The 27023-nt window shown below is 43.8% G+C and overlaps 2 protein-coding genes across 2 annotated transcripts in view; one reads left to right on the top strand and one right to left on the bottom strand.

The window, feature by feature from the left end:
- The window catches only part of T265_12895 (hypothetical protein), a gene marked incomplete at both ends in the record, with an annotated part of 30422 nt that extends 20990 nt beyond the window's left edge, over positions 1-9432 (top strand). Inside the window, 6 exons of the mRNA XM_009166141.1 lie at positions 1249-1384; positions 1427-1594; positions 1638-1874; positions 4029-4252; positions 7475-7631; positions 9352-9432. Of these exons, the coding sequence (XP_009164405.1) occupies positions 1249-1384; positions 1427-1594; positions 1638-1874; positions 4029-4252; positions 7475-7631; positions 9352-9432 (1003 nt within the window). The remainder of the gene's footprint in view (positions 1-1248; positions 1385-1426; positions 1595-1637; positions 1875-4028; positions 4253-7474; positions 7632-9351) is intronic.
- A 45-nt stretch (positions 9433-9477) lies between these two features.
- T265_01932 (hypothetical protein) overlaps positions 9478-27023 on the bottom strand; it is a gene marked incomplete at both ends in the record, with an annotated part of 61557 nt that continues 44011 nt past the window's right edge. The window contains 6 exons of the mRNA XM_009166070.1: positions 9478-9953; positions 13261-13530; positions 17518-17742; positions 20056-20286; positions 25145-25438; positions 25825-25960. Of these exons, the coding sequence (XP_009164334.1) occupies positions 9675-9953; positions 13261-13530; positions 17518-17742; positions 20056-20286; positions 25145-25438; positions 25825-25960 (1435 nt within the window). The remainder of the gene's footprint in view (positions 9954-13260; positions 13531-17517; positions 17743-20055; positions 20287-25144; positions 25439-25824; positions 25961-27023) is intronic.

Genomic DNA, 27023 nt, shown 5'->3' with positions numbered 1-27023 from the left:
ATACAAACCTCCAAGGGACACCAAGGGAAGAACTACTGAGCACCATTCCAATGAGTGAAAAAATAGCGCTGGAATAAATACCGAGACAGAGGGGTGAATGGAATAGAGGGGAGTGAATGGATACAAGCCGTCAGAGGAGGATGAACTGTTGGAGTATGAATCACGATGCAAACAATTTCGGAGGACATTTTGAACAGCTTTTCTGGCCTACAAGCCAATCACTTAACAAGAAAGTTGGATTTCTACTGTACGGTAAACTACCAACCGAAGAGTCGCAGATTCGAATTACCTTAGAAATTCCTGAGATGTGCACTGCTGATGATTGGGATGAAAGATCCATACAATCCCTTCTCAGCTATTCGGTATAGTTTGACTTCCTATGCAGACCGTGGCTTAGACAACACGAGTACTTTAACTGACATGTTTTCGCATGCTATGAAGTGAGTCCCGTGGTCGATCACCAGGCTTGATATCTGTATGTAGTGGAGCTGGGTGTCAGAGGAGTATTTCCCTTTTCAACGTCCCAATTTAAGTTTGATTTTTAACGCGGAAGGAGATTAATCGGGGTTGCTCACATTTCCAGAATGAGGATGAAATGGTTTGGATAATACAATGCGTTCCAATATCATTCAGATTAGGTATACTGATAGCAGTCTGTCGTCTGCCGTATTCCCCTAGGTTAACAACGGCTTACAAGTTCGGTTCACCTTGAAATGATTGTGGTTTACCAAACTTCCACAGGTGACTGGCGAATCCGGCGCTGATGTCAGAGATTCATATAGTTCAGATCATTTATCAGGCAGTGAAAATGATTCCTCGTTGTCATCATCGACTGCATACTAGTGTTCAACCCGATGCCTAGTTGCCGTACGATCAGAATTTTTTCAAAACCCCACTGTGGAGACAAGAATAAAGGGAGAGAAAGGGATTTAGTGCCAGCCAACTGTAAGCACTCCGAGATGTCTACACCTCTAGGCACTCAGACAATTCTGATAAGACTGATAAAAAGAATGCCCCTGAGATCGACTAACAACCGCATTAGAAGACTGAAAAGTATTCCATTCCGTCAAAAGAGGGGTGATATGGTCTCATATGGATTACCAAGACAAGATGCGCTTCACTGGAACACCTATCCTGCCACTAGGTTTCATTAATGTATAAAATACGTTAACCTTTGGTATTTGGTGATATATGTGACAGCTTCAGCTCGTTATATCTTGGCATTCTCTTCAAAACACTGCCTTCCAGACCAAACTTAAGGAGTTTTACCTGGAACAATTGTTCTTCCGAAGCCGGCTGCCCAAATTCAGTGAACAGATGGAATCCATCAAACTGGGCGACGGTCACAGTATTCCAACTGTGGGATTTGGTACCTGGAGTGTTTGTGAGCAAACACTCTGTTTTTCATTAACTTCATTCTCTTTAGATCACAGAGGCTGCAGCAGAGGCTGCGGTCCGGGAAGCCGTTGATGTGGGTTACAGGCACTTTGACTGTGCTTATTTTTATCAAAACGAAAAGGCAGTGGGTCGGGCACTGCATTCCGCTCTTCAGAATGGCAAAATCCGAAGGGAGTCCATATTCGTGACGTCTAAGGTATTTCCCTGAACCCAACGATCATTTTATCCATTACCCGTAGCTCTGGCACACCCATCATCGACCGGAACTCGTTACTGGCGCTTGCCGTCTCAGTTTGCGAGATCTTCAGCTCGACTACCTTGATTTGTATCTTGTACATGGACCCGTATCACTTATGGTATGTTCACCTCGTGTAATCTATCATGGGAAATCTCAAAAGCCAGGAGATGAACTTATGCCCATGGGTCCTGGTGGTTTGGCCCTGTATGATTATGTTGAACTGGAAGTGACCTGGAAAGTAAGTCTCTCAGGTTCCTATTACTATTCGCAATGTTGTTGCAAGGAGATCCGCGTAATTTGGCACAAATCTTATCATGCTAGCTACTATTCTCAATACTTTTGATTTGTGAGGAAACGGTGAACTCTGGAGAACGGGAACTTTCGCCCCCAAGGGGGAGGTCCATTAGAATTTACCACTGAGTCGATTGGCACAATACCAAGCTGTACAGAAAAAGAGCCCGAAAAGTTTAGAAATTACTAGCCACACTGCTCTCCGGAAAGCCAAGTCCTGACTGGCCTAAAAAGAGGCCAGCATCAAATTTTTTCTGGGATGAGCTGTCTTCGATGGTATTTAGTGGAAGGTGTACCAAGTCATCGCACAGCTATGACAATCAGAGTGGGCTTCCAGAAACGGATTTTCAAACAAAACGAGCCGTAGTCTTCGACTTCACTTGTTTCCGGATATAAATATAGTACGACTTATACAAAGTCACCCTGGTTTTGGACACCATGTTTCTGTTGACCGAATAGCGTTTCCAACGTCATTAGCTTTTTCTGCTTGTTTCTACCTCGGTTCTTAAAGTACCGTCATAGGAACCTCCATTCGCTTACACCGCACTGTCACGGGGAAAGGTGATGACTTGCCAAATTCAAAACGAAAGCAGATGCAATCAAACTAAGTGCCGTGGGTTTTTTTGTCCTCGTGATTGCAACCCACATGATTATTCTTATATATGTAACTGGAGACCTCAACGGCACATCGTCCAGCTGACTGTGTTAACCTTGCTGTCACCTAGCCGAACTAGCTAACTAGATTCCGTATGTTTTCATACACTGAGTCTATGTGGAATGGAGTTTAAGCATACCGGCTCAGTCCAGCCAATGGTATGACGCTCCGGTATGATGCTCAGATTTGTCCATACCATTGTTCTTTGGGTTGTAAGCAGCTGGTCATTGTTATTTTATCCAAAAAACGTAAGACGCTTTCATTATAGGTCCACATTCCGCCCCTTTCCCCACTCATTTTTGAGTGGCATTTAGGGAGCTGTTCTATCACTAATGCTTTGGGGTCGATGATGAGTCTGCCTGCACTAGTGTTATCTCTAACTGCTGTTCCCACCTGGTACCAGAAAAGAACTCACCGACAAGGGTACACAACAGCTTTATTCCAAACAAGCGAGTGCAAAAGTTACAACGGCCCGCGTTATTTAAAGGGGACTTTCTGACATTGATCCAGGTTGTCTGGTTGGTGTTTAGTGAACACCCATCAACATCGATCGTGCTTCTATGAAATACCTGAACGCTGATCACGTTCGGTCATGTTTCTTTGGCGTGCATGAACATTCATCGGCTTTTGCTGAATAGATTGAATGATTGACTGACCTGTATGGTTGCCGGCTTTTCTATTAAGATTTTGGTGGGGTTTTAGGGTCTCAGTAGATTTCGGGCATCCTGGGGTTACTTTCAGGAATCTGACCTTCCTGATAACTAGTATTCAGGGTATCGTTCAGCAGATTAGACATTTTGGACCAACCAACCAAAGCATGATCACTCGTGTTGAAAAACTCTCGTTCATACTGTTCTAAAGGATGTTTCAGACACATGTTTCAGTCATAATCGAAAGAAGTTATCCGTACACATTGGTTCTAGTGATTAACTGGTCTAGCTTCTCCCAACTCCAAACCTGAATATGTGTCCTATATAGTGATTCTATACAGCATACCTAATTTCATCGTTCCAAGTAATTCGACAAGGTTAGTGTATCCCAACAGCATTCCGTGCTCTGTGGAGTTGTGTTACGCGAAAATCGCAAACTCACAGGGCCCACCACGTAGTCAGTTGTTATTCTAACCTATTGTTCGACCGGTGGTCCATCCAGGCCTACTATTTTAGGGCACGATTTATAATCCTTTTTGCAAGATCAACAACTCCACCCTGTAAGTCGGTCGAACGTTTACACTCCATAGTATTTTAATCAGCGGTTTGGCTTTCGGTAAGCGATCAAACAAAGTTTGTTCACGGCACTTCAGCTATCAGATAAGGCAAGCGGTATAATCTCTCTCCACTGGATGGGTTTCCCCTCTCCAAAAAGCTACTTTCCCGTGGTCGAATTTGACTGGCGAGAATTACTTGAAGGAACTGTTTGTCGGTTCTGTTATTTTCTCGCCGCCAGGCCATGGAAGAGCTTGTGTCACTGGGATTGGTCAAGTCGATTGGCATCTCTAACTTTACCCAGCCGCAAATCGATAGGATCTATCGTTGTGCGCGCATCAAACCAGTCGTGCTTCAAATTGAAAGTCATCTGGGGTTCCTTAATCAAGATTTGATCAACCACGCGACGGCGATGGGCTTGCATGTGACAGCATACGCGCCTTTGGGAGCTCCAGGAACACGCAGGTAATTAGATGTATTGACTTCAGTTTTCATTTAGCCCAGAATATTATCGCATTAATAGAGGAACAACTTCCTAGTGAACCGGCTCTGCACGCAAGATTCATCTGTGTAGTAACTTCATTGAGTTGAACGATAAACACCGTTGACCTTGACTCAGAAGTCAACGTAAACAATCGTCTAAAATCGACAGCGAGACTCTAAACCATTCTGTCCAGAATATGTACCGCTTTGTGGTGATAGGTCTCGATGATAAGAGACCGATGAATCATTGTGCCACTCTATTCCGTTCTAAAGCTTCTCGTGTCTAGCGGAATTCAAACCTATCGTGTGCACCTGACATGATCGAATGCGAATTACTGAAAATAAGGTTCGCATGTGGAAACCTCATCAACAGTTTGGGTCATGACATAGAAACGGTAGTTATTGTCCAGTTCACTGAGTGCGGAGTCGTTCAGCGTGAAACACGGACAGAGCGGCTGTAAGCAGTCGGGAACAAAAACCGAAAACTAATTTGCATAGAGTCCGAGAAGCTCAGTGTTTTCAAGTTTATTTCTGAGGTTTCCTGATCGTCATCGGAATGCTTGACGTCAGTGAAAGAACACACTCCATTTGTTACACCCGACATCGCTGTTGTTCTCTTGATCCAACTTCAACGGGAGATTGTCTCCCAAAGTACTTCAAGTTGTCTGCTTATTTGATTCATTGGCCAAGTGGATCTTGTTTACTCTGACATTGAGGTTCTTTTGTGCTACATTGGCGCTAAAACTCATCACCTAAGGCGTTTCTTAACTGGAAAATTTATCTAGGACAAGGAAGCAGGGAAGTCGGAGCCGAAAGACGCTTGCTCCTTGAAACAACTGTACTGCAATTGATTCGCTCTACAGGAAACAAATATGGACCATTTGTCGTAGGTGCGGAAGAGGACTTTCCCATAGTACTCGCCCAATGGGACTACGAGCACATTTTAAGAAAACAAAATAGTCTTTTTGACTACGTCAGTCATACATCGGGATGGGATTACAAATAACAAACGATTTACAACACCAAATGATTCCTAGAATGTCAGACAAGCATCGGACTAAATGTACTTTTCTGGCTTATCAGCTGCGCAACGGGTCTCCTAATAATCGGTCGTATGACAGGTAGTAAGTCCTAAGTTTGTTGTACCTCACCGATTTCGCTTCGTATCTAATGACTGTTCGTCAACATAGCTAACACGACACAGTTGAATTATAAAGCCATTTCCTGTGAATGTCCCATTCTTCAGAGCACAACGCGGGTTTCGCACAGTGTGTGTGTGTTTCTGGTTCACAAAATCTGTTGACGAGTCAGAATGACCGTTGCTTACTTCCGTACGTCATACCAAGACAGACATTGCAGTACTGAGTTCATAGACAAATTAGCCGTGTTCACATGCACAATTTCACCATACGTAGGTCATCATTTCTGTCGGGCATTGTATATATATACCTGCAATAACGTCCCCGTGTCTCACAATTCGCCTAATAATCGTTTAGGTATGCGCCTGCAACCAGTGCGTCATCGTTACTTGGTAGGGCTTAGAACTATCCCTGGTAATGAATGACTAAGCCTCTCCATCGTCCCACTTTTTGTGAATAAGTCTGTCAGATAGAACTACTACAAAGTGTCCACGCTTAATATTTGATGAGGTTAACACTTTAATTCGCCCACATATTCGTTTTGACCATCGAAAAATGACAATACGACCGACGATGCTAGGCTAAAGTGACTCTACAGCCTACTTGGAGCAAGCTTTACTGAAAATCTACTATTCACGCGACATACGCTTATATACCATATACTTGTGTGTGATTACCAGACTAATACTGTTTTCATCAACGTCCTGCGGTGGCCAATGTTTTAGCGAACACTGGTCATCATCACAGGGGTCGGTAACATCAGTATAGATACTGGTGCCTCACTGCCGTATAACTGTTCTGAATGCCCTAAAATGGAAAGAACAGAAGAGTGAACGAGCCACTATCTCATCGCAAGCCTCCAAGCACTCATTCAGACCATGTGATAAGAAACCAACAACACAGAAGCCGCTGACATAGATCAACTACTAGTTCTTGCAATGTTTCCAGCCAAGCGCAGGAGGGGTCACAGGGACCCTATCCAGAAAGCCTGACCGCACTAATAACACCCAAGAGAGATCGGAGCATACTTTCTTAGCGTAACGTCAGTCTAACTTGTAAGTGAGTGTGTTTCGCCTCCGTTCATTTTCATCGTCCTCTATATCGATTTTACTCTTGTTGAAGTCTCAACACTGACCAATCGTCTTCTGTTCTAGAAGTGAAGCGAGCTATGCACTTTTTGGATGGTACCGAGTAATACACATGCGTCGTACGCTATTCGTTGGTTGTAGATCGATTGCTGTCGATTGCGTTGCGTGCGCTCGCATCGTTAGAGACCAAACGATAAGCTAAATATCTATCTATGTTGCTTTTAACTTCATGCGTGTTTATTAGCATAGGGCGACTCCACAGCTTGTTGAGCAGTACTGGTAACGTATTTGCTCTTATTACTAAAAAGAGAAAGCGAAACAATCCATCTTCACCAAAAGAACCTCTAAAGGCCCTAACCTTAGCTATGTCGGGTATGTAGGTATTCCGGGAAAGTTTTGTAACTCCATATAGTGTTCGGCTCACTTTGCTTACATTACAGGACAGCAGCTGTTCATATTGGTCCGGCCAATTGCATTTGTGTGTCGTATGGCGCACATACAAGGAGGCTATACAAGGAGTGGTAAAACTATAAATCTATCCCTGCTTATGTGAAAGAAACATTTGCGTACAATTTGGGTTAAGTTTGTTTGTAAGTTTGTAAGTTTGATGCAAACTCGGGTAGTTCACCAACCTTGTGAAGGATGAAACCGGTGGTGGGCTGTCGAAGAATTTCCAGCGGCCTTGTAAATAGTGGATCATCTTGAGAAAAATTGGTTACTTCCTTTAAACAAGACCTCAGAGAATTTGGAGATGTAGCAATAGTCCTCTTTCCCCAAAGTTCATTGAGTGGTTCCTTGTTTTTTAGTCAGTATTTAATCCCCCAACCCAAAGCCTATGACTTATGGTTCACATGTATCGGTCACTCATGAAACAATATTCATCGGTTTGATAGTAACAACAGCTATTATGGCATGCGCATATGTAAGTCTAAACCAAACCCTTTGTGATGAAACCATTTTGTTAACATCTCACCTAGCGCCATGGATAATCTTTTTGACTTACCTGTCGTGAAGGAAATGAGTGCAAAGTATGGAAAGACGCCAGCACAAATTCTCCTTCGGCATTGCATTCAGCGTGGTCTAAGTGTGATACCAAAGACTGTTACAGCGGCCCGAATGCGAGAAAACTTGGAGGTGAGTCAGAACTTGTTCTACTTGCAAGTAGAGCTGTTCGCATCCAATTGCTTGGTATCGCCATTTTTGTTCCTTTTGATCAGCCATGATACGTACATCCACGCGCCCGATCAGCATAGCTTGGTTTGGCTATACGACGCACTTCGCTGTCCCTCCCTTCACCGCCAGAGAGGGCATTCTTCTACGGGAGCAACAAGTGAGCCTCCCTAAGAGTGAAACCACCTTTGCGGAAAGGCTGGAATGCCCCGTATATTCAGAGAATCATTTCTGCGTTGAAATTGCTGCGTAACCAGCATTTGGAGCTTCCATTGTAGCTAGCTAGATTACAGTTTGGCGCATATAAGCGGGTACTTGATGATTCGTATTACATATTCAATCCTGACGGATAAACTACCCGAAAGGTTCCAAGGTGTGTCAATAAAGGAACCTGATATACCTAGGTCATGGAGCACTGCATTCACTGATGCGCGAAAAAACGTTAGGTTATTCCTGAATGTGAACTTTGTGGGCCGGTATACCCGTACTATCGGCTTGTACTAACTTGAAGAGACTAGCTCCGTTTTCAATAAATCAATAGCATTCTAGGCTACTTCCTAGTTTAACCTGAAAACCAATGTGATTCGATCGGCGCGTCCTCCGTTTCAAAATAATGTGGAATCCAAATATGTCTCGCTATTCAAAACGTTACCTTGACTATCACTCATTTGCATATCAATTTGATTTTAAAGGGGTGACTCAATTCAATCCCAGTCCGGTAGCTCGTCTTGATGTCCGATGGTTGTTGCCATGATCCTGTTTGAAGATATCATTCTTCGAACCTCTAACTTTCTTCATAACCCTCCACAGTTAACCCTGACTCGCCTCCATGTAAGCACTATTGCTTCTTGTTCTTGCCTGCTTAAAACCAAGAAAATAAAACCTACGCGTTTGCAACTGCTCAGAATAAGCCTTCCTCTCCACTAGCAGTTCCTCTTCAAATGATTGCATCTACTCGCTGTCGCACGTGCAACCTTGTCATTGTCCTGGTGTCCGTGACAACTATTCTGGTAATGACCCATCCAGATATCATCTTACCCTACTCAGCCACATACTAGAATGGGAGCAGCCTGACTGAACAAACCATATTGAATGGAGGGGACTAATTACTCCTCAATGGTCGTTTTTAACAATCTGTCCAATTGGGTGTGCAAGAACGACAAGGAGACATTGCCCATTCAGGGAATGGACAGCTGTTTCTTCCTTCTTTGGTTCTCTCAATGAGGACATTGGTATCGTCGTACATAAACAACCACGGCTTTGAGCACAGATATTGATTGATTTCCGTAGACAGCATGGTGGGTATTTTGTCATCGGACCAAGATTGATCTATCGCGTGACGCACAGGCTTCAGGCGCACGCACGCGCTCTTATAAGGGTCAAGAGAAAGGCTTCCAAAGTTTCAGGGCAACTAATACAACAGTAATTCCGTTCCATGATTCGATCCCCAGGCCAAGTTTGTGTCCTTTGAAAGAGCATCGCTTTGCCGAGTTGGTTACACCAAGTCGTTTCAAAAGTTATTTAACACAAACGGGTGTGCATTTACTAAGGACACAGCTGAAGAAGCCGGTAGCTTTCGCTGACTGGTACTCGAGACACTTACTAACCCCAACTTAGTCTTTCGTGACTTCACCTTTACGCTATGTGGTTATTACGAAACTGTGATGCACTCACTCTTTTTTAGGTTTTCGACTTTCAGTTACTGCCTGAAGAAATGTCTAAGATGAGCGCCGCCAGTCCCAACATCCGACGTTTTGTTGGTGCACCGTAAGTACTCCGTTGTTGTAATTCCTAGCTACTCTTGTTTCAGGTTGAAGGGACACCCAGAATACCCATACAGATAGACAACAGACTTGCACCCAAGTATGACACCGGTCACGACCCATTAATTACATGCTTTTTATTCACTTATTACAAATATACTCAATGGACACCTGATGTTTTTCGCTGATTCGCCTATAAATGTAGGAAAAGCGCATAGTTGGGGAACTAAGAATCACAACCACTTCATTGCGGCAAACCACGGAGATAATAAATCCATTGTATTCCTTCTCCCGGCTCTGGTTTTGAAATCCGTGTCGAAACGGCAGATTCGTTTTCTTGACCAGGTTCCGTTCGGCCAGGGTCCGATTCTACTGGTTCTGTGCCAATACAAGTGATAACAAGTTTTCCAGTGACAGGTGCACTAATCGTTGCGTCGCTATTGAGACAAACGGGTATTTGATAGTCTTCTTTTGGCCGCAACACTTCACTTTCTTTGGTCAGACGAAACGCGATGTTGTCAACCTGGAAAATTCAGGAATACTTTGCGGTAAGCTAGGATATTCTGCTCTAATTTAATGTTTATTAGACCTCACACTCAGCGTCTGTTGATGTGACTGGCGGAAATCACTCAATGTAGAGGAGCCGGATGCTTCAGAAAGTTCCATAATCCATTCTTGCCAGTAAGTAAAATGTAGTTTAATTCAGAATTCACGTTGGTTCTTTACTTTCGAAAGAGAAACGGCCGTTATGGTGGCTTATGAACTTTTCAGAAGTGAGTACCAATCTCATGGTGGGTCACACGAGAAACTTCACGGGGTCGATCAAAACGGGGACCATAGAATAGTGTTTGCTGCGATGGGTCTTTACTCTACCATTTTTGGGCACCTTTTCTATGACGGGATATGTGAAGCATGTCGTAACATATATACGAGGCATCGTCATTACTATGAAACGCAGTACGCGCGCGTTGATTCATGCGTCACCATTGTGAGCCTGGTAATGCGAACCTAGAAGATCATCTTCAGAATTAGTCAGTCGTTACTGCGAGTCGGATCCAGTCGAGTCAAGTATAGCTTTGTGCACCTTGACAGGTGAACATTTAGCACACAAATTCGTAAAAGTTGCATAAAGTGAGCATATAATCGGAAAATTAGTAGAAGTGCAGTTCGAAAGAAGTGGCTTGAGGGGGAAGGCGCGATAAAAATGCACTGCACAGTGTGAATCAGGGTTGATAGGACTTAGGGACTCGAAGGCAATTGTCGAAAGTTTGCATTTAGATGTCGTGCAGGAGTTTAAATGGAAATGATAAGAAGATTTTCAAATAATATTTCTTGGGCGAATTTCTAAGAGTTAAGGTGTTTGATGGCTATAAAGCTGATTAACACTTTGTGATTTTATAACACTTAGAGAAGCATGTGACCAACATGACTTGTGGTTTATTTGAGTCGTTGTATTCATTGACCTGAATGTGAGGTAGTATTATTTTTCTCCAAAGGGCCGGGGAGCGTGACTAGAGGAAGTCCAGCGGTGTATAGTAACAACTTTATGATTATTTAGCAACCATCGACGTAGTTTGCAATGCACCAGTTTTGGAAAACCGTTGACCCAGTACAATTCAGTCAGAGTCCAGCTAGGAAGTGGCAGCAGTCTCGCCACGGGTTGTTTACGTGCCATATCCCTTAAGGTTTCCAACCACGCACAAGGGTAGAATCAACTGGAGTCCGTCCTGAGATGCGAGATTGTCACACAGTGTGCTGCCATGTCATTGACTTTTCCCCACCACCCTTTCCTAAAATGGGTTGGGGGAAGAAAACTGTTTTCTTTGCTGGCTAGCGGTCGGAGACATGCATGATAAATGCCCCTCAATCTGATAAGCTCTTTCTGCTGCTCAGGTGAATCCGATTCACCAACAAGCACTCGCCTATGGAGCGTTTTACCACGCACACGCTGCAGTTTCTTAGGGCTTGCCTTACATGGTCTTCAGGTGAGAGGGTTCCAAGCTCACATTCATAGACTAGGACGGCGGTCACAATCGTTTTGTAGACACTGGTGGAATTAGCTTCTGATGCCAAAGTTGACTCAGTTTGGCAAACATTGCTCTTGCTGTGGTGATGAGTGCGCTGGCGTCACTGTCACAGCGCAGTCACACAGTTGCCAAGGTAAGTGTACCTATGGACATGGGGGTGGAAAATCCTGAATCAAGACTCCACACTTTAAGGGCGCGAACGTCATCCCCATTCAGGGGATCATTTCTAATACTCTATTTAGAGTAGTTTGTGTGGACGCATGATCATCCGCATAATCTAGGTCTAACGGTCATTCTCCAGGTACCATTTTAACACCTAGATGCACGGTCCCTTGAAGCGTAAACTTCATGATTGTCTCAATGACAAGGAGAGGGGACAACCCTGGCGAACCCCTATTTTAAGGGAAATTTTTCGATGGGTTATTGTAAGGCATAATGCGGCCAGAAGTATGCGGATAAATAATACCAAGAATATTTTCAAACATCGAGGACATCGTCCAAGTATGTGTTGATTCAATCTATCCAAGAATTTGAAATCAAGAGAAGCCGTCGACCTAAGGCGTTTGACGCTACTCATGCGCTTGGGGTAGTGTGGAGCACAAATTGTCATAAACATACGCCTAGCTGTCTCCCAGTCCCATGCTTCATTTCCCCAGTTTTTATTCACTAGTTAACAGCTTACTGCTTGCTGGAATCGCCAATCATGTCAGGAATGATGGCCATTATTGGCATCATTTTACCGATCATGCACTGCATTCAACTCTGGAGCTGACAGAACAGCGGTTATCTCACACGAGATAGATGGCAGAACCAGTGATTCAACCTCGGGTCTCGAATTTGAAAATAAACTCAAAAGCCTGACATTCTTTATATTATCTTTTACAGGTGTTTTGTGGAAACGACATATTCGCTCTCATTGTGGTGGTGTTTCCATTGAGCCCAAGCTTGATTTTCCATTTTCTGTGTCAGGCACCCCCATGTTCGCACCGACTCACGACGTTCACTCTGTCCACATTGTGATTCCCCCATTCATACGCACCCAATCACATTGCTGCTCGGTGACGTCGCCTCCGACCTTGCAAAGTGACCTTGACTGTCTGATTTCTCAGCCTTTCATTTGATCCTTCGCTGCCTGTGTAATCTCCCATGCTCACCGCGCCCGTACGCAACGAATGATCACTGTTTCATGATTTTCTTGTCGTCGTACACTTCGTGTGCGTAAATCGGGATAATCCAGTGCCTCCAACACACCTAGTCCACCAGATACTTCTACCAGAACGAGTTAGGAATAAGAACCTCCATCGTCAATAACATTGGCAGCACCAGTGCTTCACTGCCATGTAACCATCTTAATTTATCTGATTAAAGTAGTTCACTGAAAAGAGAAATAGATGAGATGTGCTAGTCTACAACAAACACTTGAGCCGTGTCCACCTTCAACCTTTAGCGAGGTTGCTGGCATCGGTTAACCTGTGTTTCTTTCACTGTCTCTAGTCAAGGACGGGGAGGGTCAGGTTGGCTCCAGTCTGGAAGGTGCACAGTACCCTAACTCGTAACATTAATCCCCTTCTGCCAGATGATGGCTTGCCAACCACTGGGTATTCGCCACACCGAAGGGAGGTTTTTTTAAGCATCAGTATTTGTCGGTAATTGTCTGTCTCGAATAGTTAGCTAGCCTATGGTTCCAAATCACCATCCGAAAGCAGTGTTTTCGGTACGGTTTTAGGGCAAACATCAGTCCAGAAGGTATGTGATTGTGTGATAAACTACTCTAAATAGGTAGTACATTTGGCTACCACTTACCTGAAACGAGAACAGCATAGATGCATCAAACACATTGCGAAAGTTTACATGAACAGTTTCTTTCCTCCTGAGCGACAACGGTCCTTGAGGTTGTGGCGCTTTCGCAATTCCACACAATGGGAAAATGTACTCGCCTGCATGTGGACTAGACAACTTCAATGTTCCTGAACTATTCCCGATTGTTGTCGGTTCAAAGGTGACATCAGCTGTAACTTCCACACCTGCTGCTCCGGTCACCGAGTTGTCACAATGAAACACCTTGTTATCGAGCTAGGTAAATGAATGAGAGTTGAAAATCATGCAAGTAGGTCAGCAGATAAGAAAGCGCAATTTACTATCGTTATGAAGCTACCGTAAGTATTACGGAAAAGGTCCCAATTAGTGAGGGTGCTGACAAAACAGATTCGACATAGTTACACGCCTTTGTCTAGACGTGTCGTCAAATCTCACCGATCAAAACCAGTGGCGCATATATTGCCATAAGACGTCAGAGAATAGCCGATAGACATTGACAAACAAGGTTCAATGGACTAGCAATTTTTATCAAGCGTGCCCAACTGCATTTGCCAATACTTTATTCCATAAATGCTGCGTAACTGTTTGAGAAACCTAGCTGTGAGGTCCTTAACATTATTGGTTGTTGATCAGGTGGCTGTCGATCTGTTCGCCGAGCTTGGCAATTGGCTTGCAAACGTTTCGTCACCATACGAGGAGACATCATCAGTACGCAGTTGGGTGGGCACTTCTTCCTTGCCTGCGTGCGTTTATATAGCAGTCGAAGGCTATCTGTTATCTTCTGACGTGAGTGGCTACTTGAAGTGCAACGAATTTAGTGAATCTATTGTTCCGTTTGTGATCTTCATTGCGTTGTGGTCTGTGTTCCTTTGTGTTGATTGGTTAACCCAACGCCTGCTAATTTCAGTAGCTTGTTTTCTCTGGCCTTGATTCGCATTGCGTTATGTTCTGAAGTTCTCGAGTTTGATCGGTTGCTTGCAACCGCCCTATTTCCTCCACCGTGGTGGTTAGTGTCCCTGCGTCTGCCAGTTGATTTTTTGCTTTGGTTGGGCACCTCCTCCAATGCAGTTGATGTGTCCGTTTGAATGATGATTTCCTACTTCTCCTATGAGTTCCTCGTTTGGTCACTTTTGCAGCTCTAAGCTCTGTGGTTCTGGCGTTCTCTCGCTCTTAGTGACTGGTAAATGGGATCATTTTTGATGTGTTTATTGATGGCTTCTTCGGTGGAGTACCACGCTCTCATAAATTCGCGTTCTCTTTTTGTTCTTGCTTGAGCTAGTATGCGAACGCCGCTCCAGTCGAACTCGTGTCATTCCTGATCTTTGTGCGCGTGATCTCTCTGTGTGTGTCCTTAACACTGTATCTTCAAAGCACTTAATAGTCTCCGCCCTGCCGGTGGATTCCTACTTCCTAAATATGGTAAAGGTCCGGATATCTGTCATCATAGACAGGGTGGGAGTATGATGTAAAAATGACAAACTCCTTGGCTGATGGACGTAAATTCAGACAAGACACAACAAATGAGAACGGCTGACGGGTCGTAAGGATGACCTAGGTAGCTTCGCAGACATACCTGCAAGAGTAGACGTTCATGGATCTGGTCAACACTGGTAGCTTACCCTTGTTATTCAGCGGAATTATTGAACAGTTTTTTAAAAAAACTTCACATATCAGTGTTTGACAGTTGACACTTGAACGGTAGGGTGAAAAGCAATGTATTTTCCTCAAATACACCCATTTATATCTCAATTTGGTTTTAATGGGAGACTCCTCGGGACCCGAGCTGAATCTCTGGTTTACCATGTTCTTAAGAACACGATTTGTCGGAATCTGTCCAATTTGGATTCAAGTAGGACATAAAGTTGACGGAAACTCGGAAACTGCACCTACCTGATGAGCCCCAAGAAAGGTGAAACCGTTCACGGGCTGTCAGAGCTCTCAGCAACCTTATGAGTAGCGTATTACGTCTATACAACATTTTCCCCCTATGGAAAGTGTTGAGGGATCCTACGGTCTTTGATTGAGGCTCTTGCCGATAAACCCTTCCGGGGGAACCATTGTATCGAAGTATGCTACGCAGCAAGTCTGATTCTTGTAGTATCAATCGCACATACTTTTCTACTTCTCGACGCTAGGCACTTAAGATTAACTTCTGTTTCAAAGGAGCGAAACCGGCGAATTTGGTATAGTGTCCACTTCATGTATGCAGCGTATGCTGTGATGACGTACCTAAAAGATGACTTCGGAACACATCGAGAAAGGAGAGTTGGTCACTTCCTTCATTTCCACAAATCGATCGGTGCGTATGCTCCACTTGCCACACGGTGAGCGGCCCTACATAACCCGAGCACCCCGCTCGCTTGTCAGAACGCCCAATCTCGGCTTTCCGTTAACGGAAGCACGACGCATACGCGTTCGGGGCGAAGCAATTCATGTCGCCGTCTCCCCTTGTCCTTGCGTGTGGTCACGTGATCACCTGGCCTAGTTGGCTGGTCATTCATGTGGCTCATCCACTGGGGCTAACGCGAATGTTTGGGTAGCTGGGTCCGGGTAAGGCTTTCTGTTACCACCAAGTTGACTGAACATCCAAGTATGCGCAGTGGGGTGACTGGAAAGTGGGACAGTGCACAGTGCGGTAGTACGGCAATTATGACCAATGCTGTCCGTACAAACAAAACGATGGTAGATATTTTGAGTGTTCCATTCATTTGTGTAGCTCAGCTCGTAACTTCTTTCTACTGTTTGACATAACACGTTTTATCAAACCTGCACACGAATTTCTTTGAGTCGTGGTCCTTGTAATGGTGTCGAACAGAATGGTAGGTCTGGATGCTCCCAACTTCGGTGCAAATCCGAATTTCAGAGCTGAATCGTTACATGTGGGTGAGTATGGTTAGCGTAATGTATTTAAGAGGATGTACAATCCTCCAGTCGATGGTTAGACTATCCATTAATACATAAACCTGTGCTCCACAAGAGTTCGTTTTATCAACTCCAGTCCATTTCTGCTGAAGTTGGGAACCCAATTTCTAGTTGGTTGATTGAGTGACACGCAATCGGTTATCACGTAAATGCCAGTCGTATAGCATCCCAACAGACAAAGCACTTAAAAGTTAGCCACTCCTACACACGCAATTAAAGACTATACAGGGTTTTTTTGGTAAGTTTCGCTATTTGGAGAACAGCGTCAGAACCCAGCACTCGCCTTCTCTTCAATGGGGATGATGAGAAATTTATTTCTTTATGTCATGGAGATAACTCAGCGAAAAACTGCGAGGAAATAGTGCCGATTGTGTGAACAAGGTTCCCACGGGTGCAGTTTTCACAATACATATTGAAGAAAAATGACCTGTAAAGTTATCTTGTTTTAGAGCTTTAGAGAAAGGAAGTAAAAATTTTGTTTTCTTGTGAGTAGCTACGAAGATGTTGAATTCGCATCCAATTCTTATTCGACTGAGAAGTTCTCCTCTCTCATGACGAATGAAAAAAGCTTGTCTAAGTTTAAATTACAGGATATGGATGAAAAGATGCGTTTGGAGGTGATTAATTTTTGAGTGTTCTGTTAATAATGATCCAAATCACCATTACAAAACTGTGGTTGATTGCATTCAATTAAAGATTCCGTCTCTTTATCTGCGAAAACTGCCGCTGAAGGAAATTGGACATTCACAGTGCTCCGCAGTAACAATTCGCGCAGTTTATTTGCAGACACAGATTTCCGTAACAAAATTGCAAATGGAACCACTAATGATTTTAAGCACAAAAAACCCTTCAAGAGTCAGCTTCTGTTCTGTCACGTGCCGAAATCAGACCGACCAACTGTGAGCGCTACTCACACAATGTAGATGCGCAGTTGCAGAGAAGCGATAGTCGAAATGTCATCCAATCATCTGATAAAAGTGTGGCAGATCGATTTATAGCATTTAGGAAGAGAAGTGATCAAGGTAAGTCGGCTTCTTTATGGCAAGTTTTTGGAAAATTATGAGGCGAGCCCTGATGGTATTCATCATCTACACACCGAAACCCACACTTTTCCATCAAATTGTGGTTTACCATTCCTAAAAAACTTGGATGATCCGGTAGTTTTGCCGTCCGATTACTACTCCCATTGACATTATTTGTCGGGAAATAAGATGGTCGATGGCCCCATATGACAATGACCGATCAAACAATTGACGATGAAGGTAAGACGTTTTGACGAAATTTTGATTAACAGGGTTTACTTGCGCTACATGAACTTACACTGACTGTGAATTCCGTTTTGACCTTGGCGTAATTCATAAATCTCACGGTTCGTGTATGCCGTTGCCCAAGCGGAGCATCAAACTGCACGACGGGTTCCTTTGGGGTTGGTGATGCTTCTAAGTCGAGTGTATAGGCAACAGTACTCAGTTCATTACACGAGACTTCCAACCGACCCTGCTGAGTTCCAACAAATAGTGGTAAGTATTCAAGTGTTGCATCAACCTGGGGATGATAGGAAACAGGAATTTTTTAAGTCACGTGATTCGAAAGGGAATAGCAATAAAGTGTTTGCTACTGCTAGGTTGCTGTCCGAAATCGAGATGCGCCAATATTGAAGTACCACGGAGTACGGTATCAGACACTACTTGAGACTCTGAAATCAAGTCGTTCCAATCTTTATCATAAATGATGGAGTGGCATTCTTAATGGACAATTCTTAGCCTTCTTTGGTCACATTTTGGAATGTTTGTACCGTTTTGCATTACACATGGACACTAACCACCACTGTAAGCTGTGGTCGTTGGCTTGTTCACTGAGCTGGGCAATTTGATTGCAAACGTTTCGTCACCAATCGAGGTGACATCATCAGTGCGTTATTTGGGAGCGCAGTTGTGCTTAGCCGTGGGTTGGGGGTTGTGCACAACTACACTCCCCTGATGATGCCACCTCGATTGGTGATGAAACGTTTGCAATCAAAGTGCCCAACTCAGCGAACAATCCAACGATCATCTACGCTACCTGAGCTAACAACGTTTTCCTTCTGTAGAAAACTGTAAGTTTTATTTATTCAACACTCAACTTCTGCATTCTTACAGACTTCCCCCTCGTGTGAACCAATATGCCCGTGAGTTCCACGTTCGCCTCCTCACAATCCCTTAGAGTGAGCTAGAGTCAGCTAAATTTTCGGTCGTTTCAAAATCAGGATAACTCAGTTCTCATCTTTGTGAATAGCATCTGTTAGAAGGGGTGTTGACCAGTACAGATTCGTTGCTCAGAGATCTTTCAAACAGTGGGTCACATATCAAGCAGGTGTTTATCTGTACTCTACAGCCCTCTCATACAGAAGGCGTATATGATAGGTCTTCACAGTCAGGTGAGAGGAATTCTAAAATCCCACAAAGCATCTTGTGCTTCGCTGTTCATTATCCTGTTTACTCGAATGTTTGGAAACAGAATGCTTTCCAATAGGGACGTGTCCACATAACAACGAGGACTACACGCGAAAGCTTCTGATACCGCACAGACTGCCACACAAGAAAACCAAACTAAGATATTCACAAAGCTGCTGTTATGCACCGAATCAAGGGAATTACCTGCTGCAATAAGTTCTTGTCAAAACTGAGAAAAGAACAGTCTTATTAGACCCAAAATCAAAAGCAAGCAGAATATCCACACATGTACGCTGCGGTGTCGTGCGATTGCGCGCAGACCTTGTCGGTCCTATAACTGTACCGTGTTGTGATTGGTCCAAGTGCATAAGTCAATGGATTTCAAGGCCGAATTCACAGCCAAATCCGAACCAGTCTTGTGCTGTTGCTGAGGTCCACTGACCGTCCCAATCAGAATTTCTTTACAAGTAAGGTGAGTACAGTCGCCGCCTGTTCAACATGGAAGTGAGGCTTTATCAACCTCATGATTGGACGCAAATTCAGCATTCAACAAGTTTGCATGCCCTGGCAAAAGCTCCATCAAGCATCTGGCAACCGAACGTTCACATAATTGGACACCCTTGTTCGTGGGATACCCATAAGAACACAGGAGCAAAGTTGGGAATGAGAAGATGTTCCTTTTAGGGTATATGTTTTTTCTTGAGAAGTCTCATTACTAAAGTGACAGCTGTGAGTTCTCCTCAAAGATATCTTCTCAGGGTATTTTTTTAGTTCCATAATCTATATGGTCTGTTGTTCTGTTACAAATTACTGTAAGTTTACCGCAAGTCGTGCTTATCATACCGCTGTAGTAGTTAACTCTCAGAACATCCTTATGTTGTTCGCTGGAGCAGTAGCATTTAGTCCGGCACTAGCTTACTTGAGGACGTGTGAATAAGTCTTCAAAAAGGACTCAGTATGACTATCTACAGGCAAATGAATCTGCCATCGTAACGTGAAGTTGTGCTGCCTGGCTCGAGTCCACAACTATGATCTCCTTCGAAAGTGAGCCACTTGCAGGGAGAACCCCTACGAGTTCCTTTCATCAACTTTGACCCAGTGAACTGTGCACCCGAAAAGAGGTTGTTTCTTAGAGTAGACTAAGTATCTCCTTTTCTGTTGGTGATCTCTGATAAGTACCTCTCAGATCACAAACCGGGCGCCGGTATGTTTCCACTTTCTGCAAATAACAGGGAACAAATCTTCCCTTGCTTTCCGTTTGACATTTTGTACCTTGTCCGCTGATTCTGATTCACACATTCAAACCAAGCTGCTTCATAGTTGACGAGCGAGAGTTTAGTTACGTACAAAAAAGTAAGATGAATACTTGACAACGAAGATGGTCTCGTCAAAAGAAATGGCTCGGAAACTTGGGTGAGTAACTTACCGAGCATTTGGCAGGTACTTGCAACTGACTAGGATATTGCACTTCTGGGACATTGGTGATAAGGTTGAAAGTCACTGGAACATTGAGTGGGTTGTGAAGCTGGATAGTACATTTGGCGGCCTTTCGAATCCGAGTGCGCATTCGAATAACTTCCAAAACTTTTGACTTTACGGTTTTGAACGTTAGTTCACAAAACTGATACTCGCCGCTAGACTCGTTGGTGAATGTTACCTGAATAAATCCGAGGTCGTAAAACGCATCGTTAGAAGAAAAAACAATTAGTCAGCTGTAACACCCTTTCGGTGCCTAGTTGCCGTGTCACCCAAAGGAAGCATGAGGGCTGGGATACTGTCAGATTGCCCAAGAGGTCAGGTTCGAACCACAGACCTTCCCGTCGGTAAATTCGCGCTCTAACCACTTGAACCATCTTTAGAAAGCACCTGAGGCGAACAACCTGCTTGTCTGTTTGACAGACTAGCCGCATTGTTTACTCCAAAAGTAAATGAAATCATTAATTACAAGAGCAATATAGATAGAACTACAGACCTTGTGTGAACCTGGGGACCAAATCTTCACATCATTGACACCAGTAGGATAATCCTAGCGATGTCTTATCGTGGTGTCGCCATCGTCTCGTTGTCAACACAAGCTGTTATCATTCGGCTGTAAGTTGCCCCATGTAGAATACAGAATATCCTCACCGGCACCTGTGAGAAGCCTAGATTTCTTATTGACAAAATACATATCGTACTGTGCGTTTGCTAGCCTCAAACTTTCAGCCCAACGCTAGAATCATACGGCATATGCCATTTATCGGTTACAGTGAAATATAGATTGGTAGAACGGAACGGTGACTTTCTCAGCGAAATTCTAACCACTTACCAAAGGAGATGTCAGAGAACATACAGATGACAGATAACAGCTTGTTAACAACGTCAGGTAAGTGAACATTGATTGCGCTACATATTTATGGTACAGGCGTATAGTTGACCCTCTCAAGTCCTCAGGATTCTGCTACTAGCTTCTTGTAAAGCAAGGTTTGGTCGTTGGCCTGTTCGCTGAGCTGGGCAATTTGATTGCAAACGTTTCATCACCAATCGAGGTGACATCATCAGTGCGTTATTGTGGAGCGTAGGAGTGCGTAGCAGTGGGTTGGGGGTTGTGCACAACTACGCTCCACAATAGCGCACTGATGATGCCACCTCGATTGGTGATGAAACGTTTGCAATCAAATTGCCCAGCTCAGCGAACAGGCCAACGACCAAACCTTGCTTTACAAGAAGCTAGTAGCAGAATCCTGAGGACTTGAGAGGGTCAACTATACGCCTGTACCATAAATATGTAGCGCAATCAATGTTCACTTACCTGACGTTGTTAACAAGCTGTTATCTGTCATCTGTATGTTCTCTGACATCTCCTTTGGTAAGTGGTTAGAATTTCGCTGAGAAAGTCACCGTTCCGTTCTACCAATCTATATTTCACTGTAACCGATAAATGGCATATGCCGTATGATTCTAGCGTTGGGCTGAAAGTTTGAGGCTAGCACACGCACAGTACGATATGTATTTTGTCAATAAGAAATCTAGGCTTCTCACAGGTGCCGGTGAGGATATTCTGTATTCTACATGGGGCAACTTACAGCCGAATGATAACAGCTTGTGTTGACAACGAGACGATGGCGACACCACGATAAGACATCGCTAGGATTATCCTACTGGTGTCAATGATGTGAAGATTTGGTCCCCAGGTTCACACAAGGTCTGTAGTTCTATCTATATTGCTCTTGTAATTAATGATTTCATTTACTTACTTCACCTTTTTCATGGCAATGTGGGTTGCTAAAAGTAAGTTGAAATGTTAGTCAGAATAGTTTAATCTTTCTGTATAGTTTTCTCACACGACGTGTCAAGAAAGTTTCCTCCTTTCCAGTGTAACTAAGTATCAACGAAGATTCCACAGCTGTCCATCGCAAGACGACACCTACATGCCACTTTCTGTAGTGTCATCCGGCTTTCACCAGTTAGGTGAATTTTAGGGCGTGCATGTGGTCTCCCCGTAGAAGAGACGCTGTGCTCGAACGTTGCCGCTGCTCGTGCTTCATCGGTAGCGACGATTCGGAATCGAGGTATCCTTCTCTGGGAGAGAATCGCCGTCAGATAAGCAAGCAGTGGTTTATAGATTTATGTCAATGTCTGAAGGTAGAAATGACAGGTGGGCTCGTATTGGCAGTTACACCGTCATGATCTGGCTAGAATGGAAACATCAGCGGTGACATAGTACAGTAGTATGGATACCGACAAATGGGTTTGTGGATGTCATTAGGAGGACTTGATAAAACGACCTACCCGGACCACGGTGGTACATTCACGGTAACCCATAAAGTGCAGCTTATATTCTTTGCTCCCATCAGCAGGTACTTCAATGTACTCAACTCCGTTCAGACTTGTTCCTGGATCCAATCTGTCAGGCCGAATCACGCTCAGGTGGACTTGAAAACGTTGAGTACAGTTCAACCAGTTCGTCACGTTGATACATTCGACATGTGGTTTTCTGCATTCCACCTCACAGTTTCTTTGAAACATTGGTTTGGGGGCGTCAGCCGATCCCACGAGTTGATACAGCAATCCCGTACCGTCAGGTAGCGGGAAGAAAACGGTGCCCTGGTTGACAAGAATGCAAAAAGTAGACACAAACACTCATAAGACTACGCATGACAGTGGCTAACAGCGGCGAAACTGTCATGCTTACTTACGCTTCGGTGTAAATCTTTGGTGTAAATCCTTAATCACTGAACAAGCTAGACGGCAACATACTAAGACGCTCAAAGACACTTTTCGTCTTGCCTTATGAACAATGATACCATAAACTGACCATTTAGACAAAGTTCATAGTGTTTTTGAAAACGGAAGAACGGTAACCTTCACATAAAGATTGCTCAAACAATAAGCCGAAGGGCTGGATGGTCGTGGAATAACAGACAAGAGGAACAAGCGAAAGACACGTATAGGAAACAAGGAGCACTGACTAATCCCGGGTAGTAATTCCACGTTATGAATAGTCGTCATATCTCTGTAATTGATCCGGTGAGGCCGGTGAGGCTTCTAGATCCACTACTTGTTGGCTGACGCAGCGTGAAGACTTTCAGTTATGTGTCTCCAAAGAGTCTGCTCCAATACCACGCTCATCCCAAAAATAATCACGTTTGGTTCGCAACTTGAAGTCTCGTTTAATTTACTGAGACCCCGAGGAATTCATCACTTTAGATCATTTCATTCAGCTAAGCTTACCATGAAAATCGATCATATGTTGAAGATTGCATGGCATTTCTGTGCGAAGCGTTTTAAAGGACAAGAAAAACGTGGTATGAGAGCCCAATCAAGGTGAAAACAGCCATAATTGTATTATCATTCGTGGGAACCATCAAGCACGTACTGGGTAGCATTACGTTAGTCTCATGACCCCTGATCACCTACTAAGTGATTCCGTGGAAGTATCGCATTATGTCAATGCAGAGCCTCTCCTGAAGAGCACTTTTTCTGGGAACTGGTCACAGCCTCGCTACTGTTGGAAGTAAACTCATTCGAGGGTGACGCACTTTATGGAACACTTCGTTGAAATCTATCGTACAAGTGAGTTAGGAATTAACCAGTATGATGGAAAATGCAATAGAAGGACTTTCCATTAATTCACCAAAAATGAACTTGGATATTGTCGTTGTGAAGAATAGGTAGACTGACCTAGTTTCGACTTGTTTTCTACGTAACTCATTCCAACATCGAGTCCACAGGCTTGTCAGAAGGTAAGCTGGAACCTACAGAGACCTGTCTATGATTCACGGCCCATACGTTTCAGAATTAGTGTGGCAAGAATCTCATCCATACCGCTCTAAAGAAGGGTTGCATTCGTGGTCTGCCGTAACACTAACTGGAGCCACACAAATTAATGCTTACCATACTTTGAGGCACTTTTTGGCATGATAAAGACCATGAACTATCAGTTTCATCGGCTTGATGACTTCTGTCGGTAGCAGTCTCATCAGGCCTACCCTAATCTAAAGTGCATCGTTGCATTGCCTCTAGGGCCTTATTGGCATTCGAATCAAAGGTTTCCGAATAGATATCTGTTACCCCATCTGCGCAGCCAAGCCTTATTAGTAATTCTGAGATGACAGATGTACAAAAGTCACTTCGGCTTAAGTCATTAGAAAGCGCAATTCTTTGAAAACATCTCTCTTTGGAGGTAGTCTATCTTTCCTATTCCAAACAACTTTGGAACGAAGCCATTTAAAGCCAGGAGGTTAGCTGTTGCGGAGTCACTTTGCAAACCAAGGGTTGCCGGTGCAATTGCTACGCTCAGTCAATGGTAAGCATATTGTTAAAAGTTATAAATTTACACTCAGCTGTTTACATTTACCACGAGAGTTTATTCCTATGTCCAGTATCGTATCATATCGTCATTTTAGCCCATTGTCAGCTTTCGAATAAATGAGTTGTGACTTTATGACGAGGAGTCATAGTGGTAGGATTAGTTTGTAACACACCTCGTGAACACACGATTGGCTAGAATAAACTAGAAAAATTGACGCGAAGTATTTCAGTGGAGAGAGCTTCTGCCTTTTAACGGATCCACAATCTGGGGCTGTAAGTTATGCATGACTGGTTCGTACACAAAGCAGATGAGAGGCGATTACAAGATTGAATTCAACTTTATGGTTCTAGATGATGAACAACTAAAATTAACTATGACCGAATCCTCAGGAAAGGAATGGAAGTCAATCTCCCAAGAGATTGCATTAACACTCCCTTCATCCAAGAACCAAGAATGGGGGATGGTTATCTTGTTCTCTTGTCCTTTTAACAAGATAATCCGCACACTGGCCTATACTTGGCATGAACGAAATTTTTATAGTACTCACAGGGTATCATCTGTGCTTATGCCGCGCTTTTCCTTCCTAGGTCCTAGGGGATACTGTTTTCATAACGTTACAAAACAGGGACACGAGTTTCATGCAGCATTTTTTGGCTTTTAACAACATATATCAGGAATAATTCGGGAGGGCGAATCTGAAACTGCCATTCTAAGAACTTACCTTGTGTTTTTGTTCTTCTCTTGTCATAGTCATTGGCTTGTAGACCAGTTTGTACACACCTGTCTCCTGGGGCTTAATATCGAGTACATGCTCACCGGACCAGCAGGGACCGTCCAGTACAGGTCGAAGTTTCCACATGTAATTGGTAGGATTTACGATTTTCACGGTCTGCGTATCTTGCTGACGAACTGCTGTGGCGAACTGTATCGGACCCTTGATTAGCTTAGGTGGGATACACGCGCCAGTGACGGTTAGTTTCACGGGACCGACGCCATCGATATCGCATGTGACATCCTACGTTGTAGCATCCATGTAGTATGCAGAAGAGCAGTGGAACAGTTAGCATGAGGTCAACAGCACTACCAGATCATGGAACATCCTAACAACGACCGATAATGCTTTTTAGTCATCTGGTGATGGCTGCTTTGTTCTTCTTGGTTGGTAAGCTGCTTAAAGGTTGATGAGCGATTCACCACCAGATCCAATGTACTATTTTCATCATCAGCAAAATACATTCATTTGCAAACAGATTTGGTTTTGTGAGCGACTCACCGGAAACCCAGCTGAATATCTCGTTTATGATGTGTCGAAGAATTTTCAGCAACCTTATGAGTAGCGCATTACGTCTATACATGTTTTCACCATTACTGTTAATCAAAATGAACATTTACGAAGCTCACCTCAAAACGTATTTCTGGAGCGAGTTTGGTGGGTCTCAAGGTCAGCGAGAATGGGACTTCAGTATTCGGAGCGATGAAGCCTTCCATTGGGGCAATGTTCAACCCGGTCCCAATGGTTTTATCCACCCATCGGAATCTGAAATGAAGCCACATGATGCCAGTGTAGATGTGCAAATATTTTGTAAACATCGGAAAGTTAGGATAGTCGGTGACTTCAAAGATGAATCGACTTATGACGGATAGACGCACGCGCAAGCTGGGTTTGCTAGTATCTAGACCTAAAGACGACTGTGGATTGGTGCACGAATTCGAAATTCCCTGTCGGACTGGACGGTCTGACAAATCAACCGATTGCGTCGCAACGTGATGCTAGCACCCTCATTGGACGGTATCACTAGACGCGAATTTTTCCCATCTTATTCGTTCATGATCATTTTTGCGCTCATTTCTACATTGTCCTCATTCCAGAAAGCAATACTTTTAGTATAAGTAACAGTGGTCCTTTTATTCCTAATCCCCATTACTTGTCCCTACCCTTAAACCACAAAAGAGGAATCTGCCGACAAACGGACACAGCTATGAGATCCTCATTGGGTCACTTTAATAGATAAATGATGAAGCTAGCAGATAAGAATACTAGCTCGCTATCAGCAGTTGGACGAATTCTTCCTCATTTTGTTACAGGATCCAAACGAAAACGATCGTTCTTGTTTGTACGAGTTCTATCAACGGATCCGAACAAAACGGCCGGTGGATGTCAGCGTCACTGAGCACGGAGCCAGAGCCACTTGAAATCCAAAGTTTACGAAACGATAATTTTGCTCCATCAGAACGGACGAAAAATCGAACAAAATGTCTTGCTGGACTAACTATGAGAATATTAAGTCCTGAGTGTCTCCAAGATGAACTGGACACTATGAAACAGTTGATCACTCACAGGGGCTAACTTCTTAGGTTCGAGATTAGAACGAGGCAATGCAAACTGAAACCATCGGGACATGTGTTTACACTAATCTGTCGTTTGAAGGAGATATTGTCGCTGACATTCTGAAACTCAACTAGTCAAAATATGATGACTGTTCATTTTTCCCTGAGTACCAGTTTTAGCCTTCTCACCATTTCCTAGCTGAAGGGCATACTGGCAAAGTTCACTGATGACTAATTGTGTTCTACCCTATACTTGTTTGAGACTTCTTACG

The sequence above is a fragment of the Opisthorchis viverrini genome (assembly GCF_000715545.1).
Source record: "Opisthorchis viverrini unplaced genomic scaffold opera_v5_22, whole genome shotgun sequence".
NCBI lineage: Eukaryota > Metazoa > Platyhelminthes > Trematoda > Opisthorchiida > Opisthorchiidae > Opisthorchis > Opisthorchis viverrini.
The sequence above is the reverse complement of the archived record's forward strand: the minus strand, read 5'-3'. Positions and strand labels throughout refer to the sequence as shown.